Source organism: Chiloscyllium plagiosum, chromosome 2 (assembly GCF_004010195.1).
Source record: "Chiloscyllium plagiosum isolate BGI_BamShark_2017 chromosome 2, ASM401019v2, whole genome shotgun sequence".
NCBI classification, from domain to species: Eukaryota; Metazoa; Chordata; class Chondrichthyes; order Orectolobiformes; family Hemiscylliidae; genus Chiloscyllium; species Chiloscyllium plagiosum.
Window position 1 is genome coordinate 130,649,702 of NC_057711.1, and position 20,475 is coordinate 130,670,176.

A 20,475-nucleotide genomic window follows, 5' to 3' on the forward strand; every position below is an offset into this window, starting at 1 on the left:
GAGCATCAAAGGCTGAGGGGGTGACCTTATAGAGGGTTATAAAATCATGAGAGGCATGGATAGGATAAATAGCCAAGGTATGTTCCCCAGGGTAGGAGAGTCCAAAACTAGGTTTAAGGTGAGGGGAGAGAGGTTTAAAAGGGACCTAAGAGGCAACATTTTCCACACACACACGGTGGTGCATGTGCGGAATAAGCTGCCAGAGGAAATTAGGTTTAAGGTGAGGGGAGAGAGGTTTAAAAGGGACCTAAGAGGCAACATTTTCCACACACACGGTGGTGCATGTGCGGAATAAGCTGCCAGAGGAAATGGTGGCGGCTGGGACAATTACAGCATTTAAAAGGCACTTGGATGGGTATATGAATAGGAAGGGTTTCAAGGGATGTGAGCCAAATACTGGCAAATGGGACTAGATGAATTTAGGATATCTGGTCAGCATGGACAGGTTGGAGCAAAGGGTTTGTTTCTGTGCTGTACAATTCTATGACACGATGACTCTATGGGTACGCCTAAGATAAGGGGCTGTGGATGCAAGGCAACAATATTGTAATTAAAATCTGCTGACTATGTAACGTTCACAAGTCTAGTACCTTTGCTATTTTAGCAGCTTTATGTGCATTTTGTTTTATTTCAGCTTATCTATATAGCAACTGATTATTCAGATAGTTTTATTTTAAAACTATTGATTGAAAAACCAATAGTTTTTTCTGCTCATCTTTGGTTTCCCTACAAATAGCAGAAAGAGGAAATTCTCTTCATCCTCCAATGATTTTGTGGCCATTAAGGACAAGTCAGTACAAATCAAATTAAAACAGGCACACCAACGGAATATCCTCACCTAAGTAGCATGTTTTATGCCGAGTCAGTGTCTAGAATAGCTGCTCCTCTTTGTGGTTAATTTTAAGCTTTACCGATGGGTGGTCCTGGCACAGAGCCTGATTTGCAGGATAACATATCAGAGAATTGGTTAATATAGCTACAGGAGGACAAGGTGCCGTTATTTTGAATTTTTAAAAAAAGTCTTTAATCTCCCACCCTGTAATTGGATATTTGAAGAGAGTGAACACTTCAGCTAAGTTCCCTTTCTTTTCTCCAGAGTGTTCAGTGTGTCAAATGGACATGCAGCAGCTATGAACGAAGGATCTGACCAGCCCATTCAAATAACACACCTGACAAAGGAGCAGCACTCTGAAAGCTTGCGATTTCAAATAAACCTGTTGGACTATAACCTTATGTCATGTCACTTCTGACTTTGTCCACCCAGACCGAGACTGGAACCTCCATATCGTGGCATATTATGATTGAGGTTATTGGCCTCCAATATATAATCATTGTCCTTTGTGCTATGACCTTGACTTCAGTTTGTTGGGAGTTCTTAATGTCGCTCTTGATCAAACACTGCCTTGATGTCAAGGGCACTGACTCTCACCTTACCCTAGAATTCAGTTTTTTTGCCCATGTTCAGACAAAGGCTGAATTTAAATCAGAAACTGAGTGGCCCTGGTGCAACTGGGGGGTGGTTTATTGCTGAGCAATTGTCACTTTATAGCCTTGTTAACAGCCCATTCCATTCCATTTCCTTGGCTGGGTTGGAATTGTCCTACATTTTCTGGACAGGACATAGCCAACCAATCTTCCAATCTTCTAACCAATCTTCCAGCTAATCTTCTATATTGCCATGGAAATTCCAGTGTTGTTGCTATAGTGGAACAAGTTGGCCCGGGCATAGTTAACTCTGGAGCACAAGTCGTCAGTACCATGACTAGAATATTGTCAGGGGTTGATGAGGATGTTACTGAGGACCACAGGAGGAAGCCAAGATGGATCATCTACCCAGCACTTCTGGCCACGGGTGATTGCAAAAATAGAAATTTCTGTAACATCTCAGCAGGTTGGACAGCATCTGGGGGGAAGCAGAATGTTTCAGGTTTAGTGACCCTTATAACGAAGCAAAGCTTGTTAGATATGCTAAAGATAGGTGGTGCGGGCTGTGGCCGTGGGGTGGGGGCAGGAAACAAAAGGTGGGAATGGAGCGCAGAGAGAGGGAAAAACACAATTGGGCAAACAAAGGATTGGGTAAAGGTCAGCCTGGGAGAATGAATAGCTGCTAATGGGGACCACCAATAGCTGACAATGGGTTGTGTGTGGTAGTCGCCCATGTGATGACAAAGACTGGGTGTGTGGGGTATGGGAGAAGGAGCTCAGACCCTAACCTATCAAACTCAATTGTTGCAAACGCCCAGGCTTGTCTCTGCCACTAATGTGACGGTCTCCTCTATCATCAAGAATGAAGCTCTTTGAGAATTAACACAATTGTTTATCTCGCATTGGGGCAGAAGGAGCTTGGGAATTTGACTCTTGTAATGAGTCCAAAAATGCAATGCCTAACATATAAAGTAAATAAAGCAGTAAGTTCTCACGTCAGGGATTGTTTGTAGTTCAGATCGTTTCAGCACTTATGTATATTTTACCCTCAGGTGACTGTCTGTTTGGAGTTTGTACTTTTTCCCCGTGTCTGCGTGGGTTTCCTCCGGGTGCTCCGGTTTCTTCCCACAGTCCAAAGATTTGCAGGTCAGGGTGGATTGGCCAAGAGCAATTGCCCACAGTGTGCAGGTTAGATGGGTTAGAGGGTTATTGAGGTAGGGTAGAGGGGGGAGTCTGGATGAGAGGCCCTTCAAAGATTCGGTGTGGACTTGATGGGCTGAATAGCCTGCTTCCACACTATATGGATTCTATGATTCTATGTACAGACATAAGATAGGTTTCATCACTTTTACACATTTGTCGGCTTAAGATGTTAACAATGAACAAAAGTGTAACACCTCACTTCTTGGAAATTGAATGATAGGGAATAATTAATGATTAATAATTAGTAGATTAATAATTAATAGAGTGAAAAAGCATAAAGGATTTTAATGAGATGATCTTTAACTGAAAACTGAAAGTAGCGAAATAACACTAATCGATTTAGAACATAGAACATTATAGCACAGTACAGGCCCTTCGATCCTCAGTGTAGTGCCGACCTTTTATCCCACTTTAAGTTCAGACTAATCTACGTACCCTTCATTTTACTATCTTCCATGTGCCTACCCAAGGGTCGTTTAAATTTCCCTAATGTATCAGACTCTCCTATCACCGCTGGCAGTACATTCCATGCATTCACCATTCTCTGAGTAAAGAACCGACCTCTGACATCTCCCCTACACCTTTCTCTAATCACAATAAAATGATGCCCCCTCATGATAGACATTTCTGCCCTGGGAAAAAGTTTCTGGCTATCCACTCTATCTATGCCTCTCAACGTCATGTCCACCTCTATCAAGTCACCTCTCATCCTTCTTCGGTCCAGTGAATAAAGTCCTGGCTCACTCAAATTTTCTTCATAAGACATGCCCTCCAATCCAGGTAGCATCCTGGTAAATGTCCTCTGCACCCTCTCAAAGCTTCCATGTCCTTCCTATGATGAGGTGACCAGAACTGAACATAGTATTCCAGGTGTGGTCTAACCAGGGCTCTATAGAGCTTCAGCATAACCTCGCGGCTCTTAAACTCGATCCCACGTTAATGAAAGCCAACACAACATGTGCCTTCTTAATAACTCTTTTAACTTGGATGGCAACTTTGAGGGATCTATGGACATGGACCCCAAGATCCCTCTATTCCTTCACACTGCCAAGAATCCTGCCTTTAACCCTGTAATCTGCATTCAAATTCAACCTTCCAAAATGAATCACTTCACGCTTTTCCAGGTTGAACTCCATCCGCCACTTCTCAGCCCAGCTCTTCATCCTGTCAATATCACGTTGCAGTCTACAACAGGCCTCCACACTACCCACAACTCCACCAACCGTTGTGTCATCGGCAAACTTACTAACCCACCCTACCACTTCCTCATCCAAGTCATTTATAAACATCACAAAGAGCGGAGGTCCCAGAACAGATCCCTGTGGAGCAGCACTGGTCACCAAGCTCCAGGCTGAATGCTTTCCATCTACCACCAACCTCTGTCTTCTATGGGTCAGCTATTCTGTATCCAGACAGCCAAAATTCCCTGTATCCCATGCTTCCTTACTTTCTGAATGAGCTTACCATGGGAAACCTGAGAAAATGCCTTGCTAAAATCCATGTACACCACATCCACTGCTCTACCTTCATCAACAGGTTTGTCACATCTTCAAAGAATTCAGTAAAGCTTCTGAGACATGACCTGCCCCTCACAAAGCCATGCTGACTATCTCTAATCAAGCTATGCTTTTCCAAATAATCATAAATCTCTATCTCAGAATCCTCTCCATACTTTGCCCACCACCAATATAAGATTGATTGATCTGTAATTCCCAGGGTTATCCCTATTCCCTTTCTTGAATAAAGGAATAACATTTTCCACCCTCCAATCATCTGATGCCACTCCAGTGACAGTAAGGAAGCAAAGATCATCGCCAAAGGTTCAGCAATCTCTTCCCTCACTTCCCATAGTAACCTTGGATTGGATTCTGTTGCTTTCATTATTCCTAATAAAAGAAACAATGGCAAACTTTAAATATTTTCTGGAACAAAAAGACTAGTAAAAGAAACTAGCAGTACTTGGAAATGCAGACATTGATCATCCTGGACGTTATTTGGACATTCATTTGTCATTCATCAATTGCTCTGATTTTACATTTTTTTTTAAATTTCAGGTTATCTTTGGAAAGTCAAGCAGTGCAGAGTTTGTTTCAGAAATGTACACTTCAGTTACTTATCATAACAAGTAAGTACTGTATTTTGTGTAACTGGAAGCATCAACCAGTGACAATTCTGAAGAATGGTTATTGGATCCGAAGCATTAACTCTGCTTTCTCTCCCCAGATGTTACCAGACCTGCTGAGTTTCATTTCCAGCATCTGCAGTTCTTTGTTTTACAGTCAATGAATTTACAAATAACAAATACAAATAATTAAAACAAACCATGCATATGTACATATTTTTGCCCTCTGCTTAATGCCTCCGTCTGCATTTTCCTAAACATTGAGAAAATAAAGATAATGTAATCTTTTCCAAATTTAAGACTCTGTTCAGTCCGGCTACAGTACAATAAAAAAATCCCTGTGGTGCTTCATCAGAGCTGCACAGTCTCTCAAATGGGTAAGTATTGTGCAGAACAAAACCTCACAGGTATGAAAATAAAAAAATTGGATTTTTTGATTTTAAAAAGTAGCTAAAAAGAAATTAAGAAAAAGGCCCTCATATTGTTAGCTGCTGAGGGGTCAATGTTTTGATGGACTAAGGAGACGGTCCCTACATCCATTGTCTGAGAAAAGTGAGCACAGCAGGTCAGGCAGCATCCGAGGAGCAGGAGAGTGAAGGGCTTCTTGGTGAAGGGCTTATGCCCGAAACGTCGATTCTCCTGCTCCTCGGGTGCTGCCTGACCTGCTGTGCTTTTTCAGCAACGCACTTTTCAACACTACATCCATTGTCTGCCTGCACAGCCAGAGATACTAGACTCGTATCACTCCTCTCTAGCTCTGCTATTTAGCACAGATGGAAAGCCAGCAAGCTTGCTGTGCGTATTCACAGGCTTTCGTTACTCAGGATCCCAGAACAGTAAATCAAGGGCAGCCTCCTCTGGCAGACAAAGCCCTGCTCAGGGTTGTCAGTGTCAGATCCTCTTCTGATACAGGGTGAGGAGTGGAGCGTTGGGCAACCTGCCAACCACCTTGAGTCTTTCTGGCATATTGTTGGTTGTTTTGCTGCTGGAATGAGAGAGAGGCAGGGAGTACGGGAGGTGGAAATGGCAAAGCTATTGCAGGTGGTGCAGGTGGGGTGCTTTCCCAAGACGGTGGGTAGCCATGTAGAGGACGTACAGGATTAGTTATGTCACAGATTGGGGTGGGGTGAGGGCAAGTGAGGGAAAATATTGGCAGACAATAGTGAGAGTGGCAGAGCATGACCCTTGGTGGGAGGTGGGTGTTGTAATGGAGTGAAATATTGGAGAGAAGACAGTGCAATTGTTGTTTAACAGAGAGTCGAGCAGGACATTGATTGTCTAAGTGCTGAACATTGCTGCACATGGCTGAAACTGCACCAACCTAGCTACCTACTGGCCTCTACTGCTAGACCTGGGCCTGGAGGAAGTTCCACAGCAACACCATCATATCCAGCAGGAGCTGCAGCAACATCCCCATAAACCCAGGTGCTAAACCTCTCCCAGACTGCCGTGTCTGGGTAAATACCAGGAACTGCACAGGGCAGCTCTGGACTGGTGGGTTCCTCTGGTGCACAATGAAAGATGGTGCTGGCACCAGGGATGCCAGTCAGTTCCCAGGTCTCCGATGAGGAGCGGGCTGCTCTGGGAATGGTACGTGGTAAGAAGGGGTAGAAACCAGATGTGGTACTTGCCGTGGGGGATGAGGTGTGTAATAATGCAGTGAGTTTGTTAAGAGCTGGTGAGAAAACTCGCTCGGCTTTGTGGCAAGAATCCCTCCACCAAACTGGCACTGATCAGAAACCAGTAACATTCAGCTCAATGTGACAATGTGCTGGCCATGAGCATTGCAGCACAGACAAATCAAGTGACAACAAGGCACTGCTGAGATTGACCCAAATAAACCTCCTTCATGGTCAGTGAACTGCAATATTTTATTCAATGGGATTTGCAAAAAGAATAGCCTTCACCATAATCTTTATCAAAAGCAAAATACTCTGGATTCAGGTAGTTTGAAATGAAAACAAAATGCTGGAGAAACATCAACAGGTTTGGCAACATCTAGCGAGAGAAGCAGATTTGAAGTGTTCTATTTGAGTCAGCATTAACTCTGTTTCCCCCTTCCAGGAATGCTTCCAGATTAACTGAGTCTTTACAGCACTTCATGCACTATAATATGCCATTACTTTAGAAAGACCAAAAATAGTAGAAGGTGTACATTGCATCACTTAAATTTAAATTTAACTTGGAAAACCAAGTAAAGCTATGTCATTGATGATAATTCCATAGGCAAGCAGAAAAAGCTACTTTAGTTTTTGCTGTAAGGTTGGTTTTTATATTTCCTAAATAAACTTGATGCACTGGAGATTAGAAACCTTCTACACACAAACTCTAATTCAGTCATGTTGAACTGCCATTATCCCACATTAAAACAGGAATTCATCATGACTTGTAGTGTTTGCATTTCTAATGATATTTGTCTAATAGGCAGTTACAAAGTGCAGTGTTAACATTGTTTTTAGTGGGCAGGCTGAATATTAGCTTAGCAACTTTTCATGGTTCTTTGGGTGTGTTTATATGTGTTAAAAAAATTATATATCTTACTAAATTGCAAACGTTATATGCAACAATATGATAATTAAATATAAGTAATGGCCAAGAGTTTCTGACTCAGGCGCAATTAAGTGTCAATGTGTCATTCAAGTGTCAGTGTCACCCAAAGTCAAACTGTTTCTATGAAATACTTATTTTTGCTTATGTTTCTGGTCAAACATGTTTGTATGTGAAGGGGCAGAATGACAAAATAATTCATTCATTATCTAAGGTCCATTACCATTGTCGAAGAGTTCGTTGCTGGGGAGAGAGAACATGGTCAGTCCAGACATTTCTCCACTGAACAAAATGAAATCAGACAAAAATACTGAAGGAACTGTGGGTGCTAGAAATTAGAAATCAAAATAGAAATTGCTGGAGAAACTCAGCAGGTCTGGCAGTATCTGTGAGGAGAAATCGGAGTTAACATTTCTTCAGGAAAACGTATATTTTATTCATTCACTTTTAGTCCACCTTGACTGTCAAAAAGCAATTGTGTTGTTAATCGATGACATACACATCAAGTTCCTCATGTATGATTAGCACATGGATAGCTTTGGGTCATGCCAAGATCTCATCATATTTACCAGACCCATCCCTCTTTATCAATTATCCTTGGGTCTACGTAGTATATTTTACTCAACCTTGTACCAAACTTAGACCCAGTTATTACATCACTCCCTTTCTGAAAGGAGAGAACCTCTTCAGCCACCTTAGAATGACTAGCCACAGGAATGCAGTTAAATCCCATCATGCCTATATATTTAATACTCCATTTTGATATATGACATATGGCTACACTTCTAAATACAAAACAATATATTACTATAAGTCGCTACTAAATTGCTCCAACACCTTGACCTCCATTACTAATTAAAAATCTGTCTATCACCTCCATAAATTTACTCAAATGTCCCAACATCAACCATACTCTGGGTAGTGCACTTCTCAGAGTTATATCTCTTTCAGAGAAGTCATTTCTCCGCATCTCTGTTTTAAATCTGCTGCCCCTGACCCTGTGTTTACTTTGTCAATCTCCTTTAGCATCTTCTGCCTCAATTAGAGCCCCTGTCACTCCTCTGGACTCCAGAATGTAGAGATCTAAACTGCTCAGGCTCTCTTCAAAGTAAGAAAATATGTCAAGGTTTTTCACAGGAATATTCAAGGACAAATTAGACTCTGTGTCAGATATGGCAATGTTAGCACGGATTGCCAAAAGGTTGGTCAGATAAATAGGTTTCAGAGAGCATCTTAAGAGATAAAAGCAGGTGGGGAACCAGAGAAATTTCGGAAGGGAATTCCAGGCTGAGGGTCATTGAAGCTGAAAGTAGGGCCAAGAATGATAGAGCAATTGGAATCAGGAATGCTTGGAGGCTGGAACTAGCAGGAAGCACTAAGTCAAGGGCTCTCAGTCAGGAGCTCTCACTGATTGATAATGAACAGCCTGAAACATGTCAGATAATGGAGACAGTGACTGAACCAAGTCAGCCTTCCGACCTCTGTATTCACTACACAGTAAAATTCAAACCATCAAAGACCCTCAAATTGACTCCAATATTTCCAAACCAGACTTTTGAATAACCAATCAATTCTAGACACCAATTTATATCTTAAACAAAAGACGTAGCAATTCTTTAACAATACAGTAACATTAAAGAGCAAAGTCATTATTGGTCTATAATATAAACCTTTGTTTTCAGCCCCATTCAATGGTTAGACAAACAAACACAGTTAAAGAATACATAAAAGAAAATAACAAATCAAGCCATTTTACTGAAGTGGGTTTCATGAAATGTTGCTCCATGGGCATAGATAATGGATCACCTTCACAACTCACTTAGATAAAGGCAATAATGCTTATAATTTAGTTTTCTGTTCTCTGAGCTTCCACGAGCTGCTTATGGGAGGTTAGACAGGGAGCTTTCAATCTTCATGCTGTGCAGCCAACTTCCTTCTCACAGAAAACTCAATCCAAAATCCAATTCAAACTCTGATTACCCTCTGACAGACTGACCATCTCCTGACAAGGTCCCAGTTACCATTCAACACAAGGTTTCTCCCAGAATTGCTGGAACCAATTCCCAGGTATTGACCTCATTAATAACCAACTTCTGCCATCTGTTTAAACATCATGCTCTTTCCTGGTGTCGAAGCATCAGGAACAAATCTGCAATTAACACCCAGGTCTGACTTCATGAATAAACCAAAACCTGCTTGATCTGTTTGCCTTTTAACACAAGCTGTTACCCACAGTCCAAAAGTTATATTTTGCTCACAGTTCCCAGTTCACAGACCCAAACCAATATTGATAAAAGAATAAAGTAAAAATAATGAAACATCAGCAAGCAACCTAAAACACAGTTATGGTAATTTTGTGGTGATGGTGAAACGACATAAGCAAGTATCCGAAAAGTCATGTCAAAGAACGTGGAGTGTGTGCATCAGGAAATTGACAGCAGCAGTTAGACCAAGTTGTTAGAATTCTCTTGGAGCTGTTTCCATAACCACTGTCATAACTTGACTGGGAAGCACAGCAAAAGCCGTGTTTCTGCAAGTTCAGAATAGATTTACCAGGATGTTGCTGGGTATGGAAGGTTTTGGTTATAAAGAAAGGCTGGATAGGCTGGAATTTTTTTCACCAGAATGTAGAAGGTTGAGAGGTGAACTTATAAAGATTTATAAAATCATGAGGGATACAGATAGAGTAAATGACAGGCGGGGGGGTTTCAAGATTGCGGGTGTATTATTCAGATGAGAAGTGAGACATTAAAAAAAACCCAAGTGTCAAATTTATTACATGGAGGGTAGTTTGTGTGTGGAATGAATTGCCAGGCGTGGTGGATGTGGACACAGTTACACCGTTTAAAATAAACTTTGATAAGTACATGAATAGGAAAGGTTTGGAGGAATACAGGCCAGCTGCAGACAGGTGGGACTAGTTTACTCTGGGATTATGTTCAGCATGGACTGGTTGGCCTGAAGGGTCTGTTTCCATGCTGAATGACACTATGCGCAGCAAGGTTATAAAGCAGAATTAGCTCTGGGCAAATAATTTAGAGTCATAGAGACATCAAATCATAGAGATGTACACCACGGAAACAAACCCTTTGGTCTAAATCGTCCATGCTGACCAGATATCCCAACCCAATCTAGTTGCACTTGCCAACACCCGGCTCATATCTCTCCAAACCCTGCCTATTCAGAGATCCATCCAGATGCCTTTTAAATGTTGTAATTGTACAAGTCTCCACCACCTCCTCTGGCAGCTCATTCCATACACGTACCAGCCTCTGTGTGAGCACGTTGCCCCTTAGGTCTCTTTTATATCTTTCCCCTCTCACCCTAAACCTATGCTGTCTTGTTCCGGACTCTCCCACCCCGGGGAAAATACCTTGTCTATTTATCCTACCAATGTCTCTCATGACTTTATAAACCTCTATAAGGTCACCTCTCAGCCTCCAATGCTCCAGGGAAAACACCCCAGCCTATTCAGCCTCTCCCAACAGCTCAAATCCTCCAATCCTGTCAACATTTTTGTAAATCTTTTCTGAACCCTTTCAAGTTTCACAACATCTTTCCAATAGGAAGGAGACCAGAATTGCACGCAATGTTCCAACAGTGGACTAATCAATGTCCTGTACAGCCACAACATGACCTCGCAACTCCTGTACTCAACACTCTGACCAATAAAGGAAAGCATACCAAATGCCGCCTTCACTATCCTATCTACCTGCAATTCTACTTTCAAGGAGCTATGAACCTTCACTCCAAGGTCTCTTTTTTTCAGCAACACTCCCTAGGACCTTACCATTAAGTGTATAAGTCCTGCTAAGATTTGCTTTCCCAAAATGCAGAACCTCACATTTATCTAAATTAAACTCCATTTGCCACTCCTCAGCCCATTAGCACATCTGATCAAGATCCCCAGCAATCCTCTTTGTTACTTCTTCAAAAAACTCAATCAAGTTTGTGAGACATGATATCCCATGCACAAAGCTATGTTGCCCATCCCTGATCAGTCCTTGCCTTTCGAAATAAGTGTACATCCTGTATTTTGCCTGGGGTCAGGGAGTCCAGAACTAGAGGGCATAGGTTTAGGGTGAGAGGGGAAAGATATAAAAGAGACCCTGAGGGGCAACTTTTTCACACAGAGGGTGGTACGTGTAAGAAATAAGCTGCCAGAGGAAGTGGTGGAGGCTAGTACAATTGCAACATTTAAGAGACATTTGGATGAGTGTATGAATAGGAAGGGTTTGGAGGGATACGGACCGGGTGCTGGCAGGTGGAACTAGATTGGGTTGGGATATTTGGATGAGTTGGAACAAAGGATCTGTTTCCATGCTGTACATCTCTATGAACATCCAGATCCTCAGGATTCCCTCCGACAACTTGCCCACCATCAACATCAGGCTCATTGGTCGATAGTTCCCTGGCTTGTCCTTATCACCTTTCTTAAATAGTGGCACATGTTAGCTAACCTCCAGTCTTCTGGCACCTCACCTGTGACTATCAATGATACAAATATCGAGCAAGAGGCCCAGCAATCACTTCTCTAGCTTCCCACAGAGTTCCCACAGGTACACCTGATCAGGTCCTGGGAATTTATCCACTTTTATGCGTTTCAAGACATCCAGCACTTCCTCCTCTGTAACGTGGACGTTTTTGAAGATGTCACCATCTATTTCCCCACATTCTATGTTTTCCACGTCCTGCTCCACAGTAAACACTGATGCAAAATACTCATTTAGTATATCCCCCATCTCCTGCAGCTCCACACAAAGGCTGCCTTGCTGATCTTGAAGGGCCCTACTCTCTCTCTAGTTACCCTTTTATCTTTAATGTATGTGTACAAACCCTTTGGATTCTCCTTAATTCTATTTGCCAACACTATTAGGTATATCCACATACTGAATCAGAAAATTGTCTTGTACACACTTAACAAATTCCTCTCCATCTAAACTCTTAACATTATGGCAATCCCAGTCGATGTTTGGAAAGTTAAAATCCTCTACCATAACCACCCTATTATTCTTACAGATAATTGAGATCTCCTTACAAATTTGTTTCTCAATTTCCCTCTGACTATTGGGGGTACATAAAACAATCCCAATTAGGTGATCATCCCTTTCTTATTTCTCAGTTCCACCCAAATAATTTCCCTGGATGTATTTCTTCCCTAAGTACAGCTGTAATGCCATCCTTTAATAAAAACGCCACTCCCTCTCCTCTCTTGCCTCCCTGCTGTTGGGACAGCATGGTGGCTAACACTGCTGTCTCACATCGCCAGGGACCCGGGTTCGATTCCTGTCTTGGGTGACTGTCTGTATGGAGCTTGTTCATTCTCCCTGTGTCTGTGTGGGTTTTCTCCAAGTGCTCCAGTTTCCTCCCACAGTCCAAAGATGTGCAGGTCAGGTGAACCGGCCATGCTAAATTGCCCGTAGTGTTAGGTGCATTAGTCAGGGGTAAATATAGGGTATGGGAATGGGTCTTGGTGAGTTACTCTTCAGAGGGTGGTGGGGACTTATTGGGCGGTAGGGCCTGTTTCCATACTGTAGCGAATCTAATCTAATCTAATCTGTCCTTCCTGTAGCATTTGTATCCTGGAACATTAAGCTGCCAGTCCTGCCCATCCCTGAGTCATGTTTCTGTAATTACTATGATATCCCAGTCCCATGTTCCTAACCATGCCCTGAGTTCATCTGCCTTCCCTGTTAGGCCTCTTGCATTGAAATAAATGCACTTGAATTGATCAGTCCTACCTTGTTCTCTGCTTTGTCCCTGCCTGCCCTGAGTGTTTGGCTCGCTCCTTTTCTCAACTGTACCAGTCTCAAGATTGATCTCTTTCCTCACTATCACCCTGGGTCCCACCCTCCCACCTTACTAGTGTATATCCTCCTGAGCAGCTCGAGCAAATCTCCCTGTCAGTATATTAGCCCCCTTCCAATTCAGGTGCAATCCGTCCTTCTTGTAAAGGTCATTTCTACCTCAGAAGAGATTCCAATGATCCAAAAATGTGAATCCTTCTCCCCTGCACCACGTCTGCAGCCACACATTCTAGAATGTGGGTATAATTAACCCAATATTATATGATAAACACCAACTGTCTGCAGCAGATAGGTTCCATATCTGCGTGATAAGTGTGGTACACAGGAAGTGTAGACGTCAATTCATGTCCATACTGCTGCAGTTCACAGGACTGAAGCTTTTGTATTGTGAAACTATTAAATTGTGTTATCAGGATACTGTCTAAATTACAATACAGAAGGGTAATTGATTTGTATTTTCTTGTACTGCAGGTCTCCTGATTTTTATGAGGAAGTGAAAGTTAAACTTCCAGCCAAGATTACAGAAAAACACCATTTGCTGTTTACATTCTATCACATCAGCTGTCAACAGAAACAAAACCAAGGAGGCTCAGTGGAGTCTCTGATTGGCTACTCAGTAAGTTATGTCACTTTACAGAGTGTTTTTTGTTAACATAGTGCAGTAGATCCTAATGGTTTCGTACAATTGTCATCAACACAGAATCTCACAGCGAGCTCAACCGGCCATGACTGTAGCATGATTATCCAATGAAGAATTATACTTGACCTCAAACACAAAAAATAAAAACATAAAATAGCTGGAAAAACTCAGCAGGTCTGGCAACATCTATGGAGAGAAATCAGTTAACGTTCAGGGTTGAGTGATCCTTCCTCAGAACTTGTGAGGACGAAGTCAGAAGTCACATGACACCGGGTTATAGTCCAAAGGGTTTATTTGAAATCACAAGCTTTTGGAGCGCTGCCACCTTTTCACTTCAAAGCTTGTGATTTCAAATACACCTGTTGGACTATAACCTGGTGTCATGTGACTTCTGAGGAGAAAGTGAGGTCTGCAGATGCTGGAGATCAGAGCTGAAAATGTGTTGCTGGAAAAGCGCAGCAGGTCAGGCAGCATCCAGGGAACAGGAGAATCGACGTTTCGGGCATAAGCCCTTCTTCTTTCCTGAAGAAGGGCTTATGCCCGAAACGTCGATTCTCCTGTTCCCTGGATGCTGCCTGACCTACTGCGCTTTTCCAGCAACACATTTTCAGCTCATGTGACTTCTGATTTTGTCCACCCCAGTTCAACACCGGCACCTCCACATCTCCTAAGGAAGAGTCACTAGACCCGAAATGTTGACTGTGGATTCTCTCCACTGATGCTGCCAGACCTGCTGAGGTTTTCCAGCAATTTCTGTTTTTGTTTCTGATTTCAACCATTGCAGTTCATTTGGTTTTTTTTTGCTTACTTTATTTGACCTCAATGTCCCCTGGTCTAGAAGGTTGGGAACAGAAGATAAGCCAAAGCTCCGATTCCCAATTACCAGCCCTTGGCCTTTGCTGAATAAATTATATTTGTGGGCACTAGTTAGAAACTGCCTCAGTTGTACACTGTCCTGGGGTTAAAAGGATATCTGGGGTTTGCTCTCCTGGTTGTCAACACGATTAATGGCCACTGGATTAAGACATTAGTGATTTGTTGCTATTTAAGGAACAGTTCCCCAGGTAATTTATCACTTTCACAAGAAAAGGCATCAGAAAGAAAATGGGAGGAGAAAAATCATTTAAACAGTGGTTACTTATTTTTGAAACCAATTTCTATTGCCTTTGGGCAATGTCTCTGGTACACCGCAGGTTTATGATGTGGGATCGATATGAAATAATAAATGGAACCCAGAATTTTAAATCTGATCCCATACATTAACTGGAAGCAGTAAAGTAAAAAATTCTGACTGGAATTGACTATAAAGCAGTTTGGTTTATTGTTATTTTGAGTTGTTATATTTTAAGAATCATCCTTAGAAGAGTGCTTATTGGTGCGCAACACTTAACACCGAATCAACTCGCATGCTCTTCAAACAATAAATCTCACAACTGAATAGGTCAGGAAATTACCAATCAGCAAGTTAAAAGCTTGCAAATGAAAAATGGGCAGGCATTAAATACCAGTAAGTAAACAAGAATTTGATCCGTTGAGATGTTTTTCAACATCAATGTTGCCTTCTTAGCTTTGATATATTCACAAATGAAATGAGGAATGTGACGTAATAAAGGCATTAATACAAAAGCTATAATATTTACAAGAAAATTAAGACCATAAATGTGACAAAAGGCATCCTGTTAAGACAGAAGAGTCTTCATGTACCAGATATAGCTCTTCCCAGTAATTTATACAGGATCTTGTTTAATATCTCGACTTGGGTCTTGCATTATTAGAGTGTAATTGATTGAGGGGATTCTAAAGTGGAGAATTCACCATCTGCCGCCATTGTCTCTAGTTTCAGCCTGTAATTCTGACATTCAGCTTGTTCAGCTGCAGTGTTAGTTATAGTGGGTTTAGGCAGATTTTGATTGATACATCAGAATTGGTTATATTCATTGATATACTGACTGACACGATTGTGGAAATCATATTAATAAGCCCAGCAACGTTCAACAAAGCGATTAATTGTTTATCATTTTCTAGTGGTTACCAATTCTAATGAATGAGCGTCTTCAGACAGGCCATTACTGCCTGCCAATGGCCTTGGAAAGGCTTCCCAACAAATACTCCATGCACTCACCAGAGGTAGGTGAATCACCTATTGTACTCTATGCTACTTTCTCCCCACCCCCACCCCCCCTCTCATTTATCTCTCCACCCTACAGGATTCCTGCCTCTATTCCTGATGAAGGGCTTTTGCCCGAAACGTCGATTTTTCTACTCCTTGGATGCTGCCGACCTGCTGTGCTTTTCCAGCCTCACTCTATCCAGACTCTGGTTTCCAGCATCTGCAGTCATTGTTTTTACCTAATAATGTAATTTGGATGGTATAAAATTGAGCTTAATGACACAACCAACCTCCAGTTCATCTGGATATTTGAAAACAAAGTCCACACAGGCTCCAAATATAAAGAATGGGTCAATGTGAATGTGAACTATCGTCCTTATCCTTCAATACGACCATCATTGCCATCAGGAGTAGGCTCCTGAAGGCATAGCTACAGTGAACACAGCAAGAGCCCGAAAATTAATTTATTCTAAGGCCACAATACCTGAAAAGTTTCACTCAAGGTAACAATGGGCACATTTGAAAGACTTGAAGGTGAAATTTAACAGCAAAAGTAAGTTGGAAAAATGTTAAGACTTTAAGACAATAAGGATGCATAATTTAAGCCACAATTTTAGTGGGAAGGTTCGGCAGCCATTGTAGTTTGGACTGTGAAAGGCAAGAAAACATCCATTTTGCCCAAAAAATGCAGAAGGTGGGAAACTCGCTACAAGGGAGGAACCCCCTGTTTTAATCGCTGAAGCATTTGGAAACATCCAATAAATAGCATAGAGTTACACTGCTGCTACTTAGCAGCATTCAAAACTTAAAGAAATAAGACAACATGTTTTTGCAAGTGAACTTAATTTAAAGGATTTTTAGAAGAGTTTCATAGAGTATTGTCTTAATACAAATTTAAAAGCTTGCAAAGAAAATGCCACACATTGTTAACGTTCAAAAGTATTCATACCTAAAACTAACTAAAAACAACATTTAAGAAACATTGATCAATGCAAGAATACAAGTTTGAAGGCAGATTACAAATAGCATTGAGATATAAACATGCTTTGAAAGGAATGATAATAAACAAACAAATTCTGAAGAAGTGGAAGGAGAAATAATACTTACAAAAAGATTCACTGTCAAAGATGGGCTAAACAAAACATTGGATTGGACATCTTAGAGAAGCCATTTCTTGAGATATGGAGTTATTTCAAAGTCGAAAATCTGAAGCTGAACAAGTTAATACATTATTAGGAATAGAATATGATATAAATTTCCAAGCTATCAAAGAAAGCACAGATACCTTCTAAGAGGTTCACCAAATAAGTAGTGCTTCAAGTCAAAAATTCAAATTCTATCCAATAACCATGAACAAAATATTGACTGATTTAGAAAAAAAGGCTTCCTAATGCAATCTGCAATGGCTGTCCAATTTCGGAAGTTAAATCAATCAGTGGAGTGAAACATGACCGGTTGATGTAATAGACCAGCTACCAGGTTTTGTGGAATTTCAACTCCGATGAAGAAATAAAGATTCTGCAATGAGAAAGGATTTACAGAAGATCAGAATCAAAGTTAACCATGCTCAAGCCACACACCTCCCAATACTTCAAGACAACCTCTAGACTAACTGCATTTGTCAGATCTAAAAAGTAGTTTTATGTGAATAAATAATTGTTAATTACCGGGAAAAATAGTCTGGGTAAGAAGTGTATGAATAATACAAATAGCTAGTTTTTATGAATCAAGTAGAATTTATGAAACACAACATTATAAATAGCCAACAAACAATTACTGAAGACAGCATGGATGTTTCTTATCCTTCATGGTCTAAATTCTCATGAAAACTTCCAGCACAAATAATGCCTTTCTTCTCCTTTCTCTGACCTGATGTTATAGTGAACTGAGATGGAGGTGAATTATGCCATCAAAGCAAATGTAATGGTGACACAGCCACAAAATACTGAGTTTCAAACTCTTACCCCTAAATCCAAGCGCTGTCCATTCCTTCTCATGGTTCATATTAACTTTTTCCATGTTTTGAAATGAGGATCATCAGGTATCACCCAGTCTTTGTAACTGTAGAGTCACAGAGGCAAAGCCAAATGTTAATCACTGTTTCCTCAGCCCCAGGAGCAAACATTTCATTGTTTGAACAAATGACACATTCTCTTAGATGCAGAGAAGTTGTGAAAATGATATTATATCCTCTTACCAATAATGCCATTTATCATAAAACCATGCACCTAACATGCCCAGCAGCATAAACAACCAAGAACAAATGTTCCTGGCAAAATCTCAGGAAGTTTTTAAAAAATATTTGGATGTTTAGTTGATTGACGAAGTCAGTTAATTTTAAAAATATGTACAGTAGTTTAACTTAGATCCTTCCTTCGACTACCTTGTCTAGAGTTTTGCTCAAAAGATAATACACCTTTAGATCATTGAGGCAGGTCTTGCAAGCAGCTGTCATGTTAATTGTCCTCATAACAGAACTTAAAACTATTTTAAAATTAAGCTTCGACAAAGTCATAAAATGTTATTTCAAGCTGACATGATGTCCTAAAAATGAGCAGTATCATCTAAACCTTATATTTGATGGAGAATCAGGCAGTCATGCAGAAGATCCTGATGGGATCAAAAGTTTCATCTCTGTTTTCTAAAAGTCTTAAACAATTCTGTCTAACTAGCAAGTATGTTACCATCATGCAATAAAATACTTCTAATCATGAAAGACATGTTCCTATTCATGTTAAGGCTCATTGGTGGTCTGTTCTTTATCGCTGATAATTAGACAGCTTAAACTCAGCATTAAAAGGAGCAGTACTATACCCCAATACAACAACCACTACCATCTCCAGGGCACTTAAAGTTGGGGAGTAAATAGTGCCTAAGTTAGTGATGCCCACATCCCATTAACAATTTTTGAACAATACTGGCTGACTTATCATGGTGATATGTATGGTACACAGTGAGATTGCAATATAAATGTATTTGCAGAGAAAGCAGAATTTCTTATTCAGTTTTGCTCAAATGATATTGCACCTCTCGCTGAGCCTGCACTAACTCAGCCCAACACTGGGGGAACAGAAATGCTTTGGAGCACTTTCTGTGTCTGCCCGCGCACACTTGTGACAGAATATTTCCACCATGGGCAGATGGACATAATAGTTCCGAGTTGTGCTACCAAGTCAGATTGGTGGAGTCTTCCCGACTCGGAAGTTTGATCCATTGTCTAGTGGTGTGCAAAATTCCATCATCTGGTCATTTGTACCTTCGAGACACTGAATATAGGAGGCACCTGTTCACCAAGCTGTGGGGAAAAGGGGAGTTTGAACATCTCAGATAAGACTCAAAAGATTATGAAGGAGAGAGGAGGAGGAGGGCAATGTTCTATTGCAGCTGCTGAGCCATATCACAGCCTATTGAGTTGATTCCATTGTTTGTGAAATGTATCTTTCTAGAGTTTTGTCCACGAGCTATTGAAATATCTGTTATCTAATGGTCAATTCAATCTTTGCAGTAAGCAGACCGGGTGATGAGATACAAGAATTGAATTCTCCTTTGCATCACCTGCTTATTACAATAGTCTGTTGATTAAATTACAACAAAAAGATTGGTTTGAACCTAAAGCCATGGTACTAAAAACAGCCAGAACATAAATGACAAAAGTGGATATTCAGAAAACATCAGTACTATACCACTCTGAAGGGCAAAGAACACATATATACTGAACAAAATTTGAAGCTTTCCTTGACACTACTTGGGCAATTGCAGACATTGCTCCCTCCATCTCTGCATGTGACAGGCAGCAATTACACACGGGATTGAAAAGAGTGAAAAGGAATTGGGAACACTGTTATTTTCAGCTACTTGATAACAGGACACTGTTTAAAGCAGGAAATCTGGAAAGACTGAAAGATATCCAAACCAACAAAGGAAGTAGATTCCAGATTTTAAAAAAATGCATTCCCACTTTTTAATCATATTTTCTTGTTCAAAGCAGAAGATTCCAAACCAGAATCCACCGGTCAAGTGGCTAGATGGTCATAAAGGTGTATTCAGTGTGGAGATACAAGCTGTTTCCTCGGTGCATACGCAGGTAAATCTCCAGATTAATTTCATTATTCTTCCACTGCACTGTTTTGTTCAGAACCTCAAAAAAAAATCTTTGGATTGAGAAGCGTGAACTCGAATGGATTCCCTTGTGTTGCTTTAACTGTATCACTGACAGAGAAGTCCTCCATGTTCAGGTAGACCGAAGGAAGAACTTAAAATATTGTCAGTCTGAGGAACAGTTTAGGTTTAAAGTTTAATTACCTATTTCAAGAATTTTGATTTTGCTGGTTGATCAGAAGAATTGAGGGAATTATGATTCTCAGCACAAACGTTTATTGAGTCCCGACGTAAAATGCACTCAACACCATGCAAACAAGCCTAGCCTAGAGCCATGTAATTAAACATAGCCCAGAGCCATGTAAACAAGCATAGCCTAGAGCCGTTGAAACAAGCATAGCCTAGAACCAAGTGAACAAGCCATAGCCTAGAACCATGTAAACAAGCCATAGCCTAGAGCCATGTAAACAAGCCATGCCTAGAGCCGTTGAAACAAGCATAGCCTAGAACCAAGTGAACAAGC

At 41.0% G+C, this 20,475-nt stretch overlaps 1 protein-coding gene across 5 annotated transcripts in view; it reads left to right on the plus strand.

The window, feature by feature from the left end:
- dock8 (dedicator of cytokinesis 8) overlaps positions 1–20,475 on the plus strand; it is a 300,402-nt gene that overhangs the window by 170,752 nt on the left and 109,175 nt on the right. For 3 of the 5 annotated variants that reach the window (XM_043718191.1, XM_043718205.1, XM_043718213.1), the window contains 4 exons: positions 4,683–4,753; positions 13,576–13,720; positions 15,770–15,871; positions 19,840–19,938. In XM_043718191.1, the coding sequence (XP_043574126.1) occupies positions 4,683–4,753; positions 13,576–13,720; positions 15,770–15,871; positions 19,840–19,938 (417 nt within the window). The remainder of the gene's footprint in view (positions 1–4,682; positions 4,754–13,575; positions 13,721–15,769; positions 15,872–19,839; positions 19,939–20,475) is intronic. The other 2 variants (XM_043718201.1, XM_043718224.1) reach the window with 1 other exon arrangement.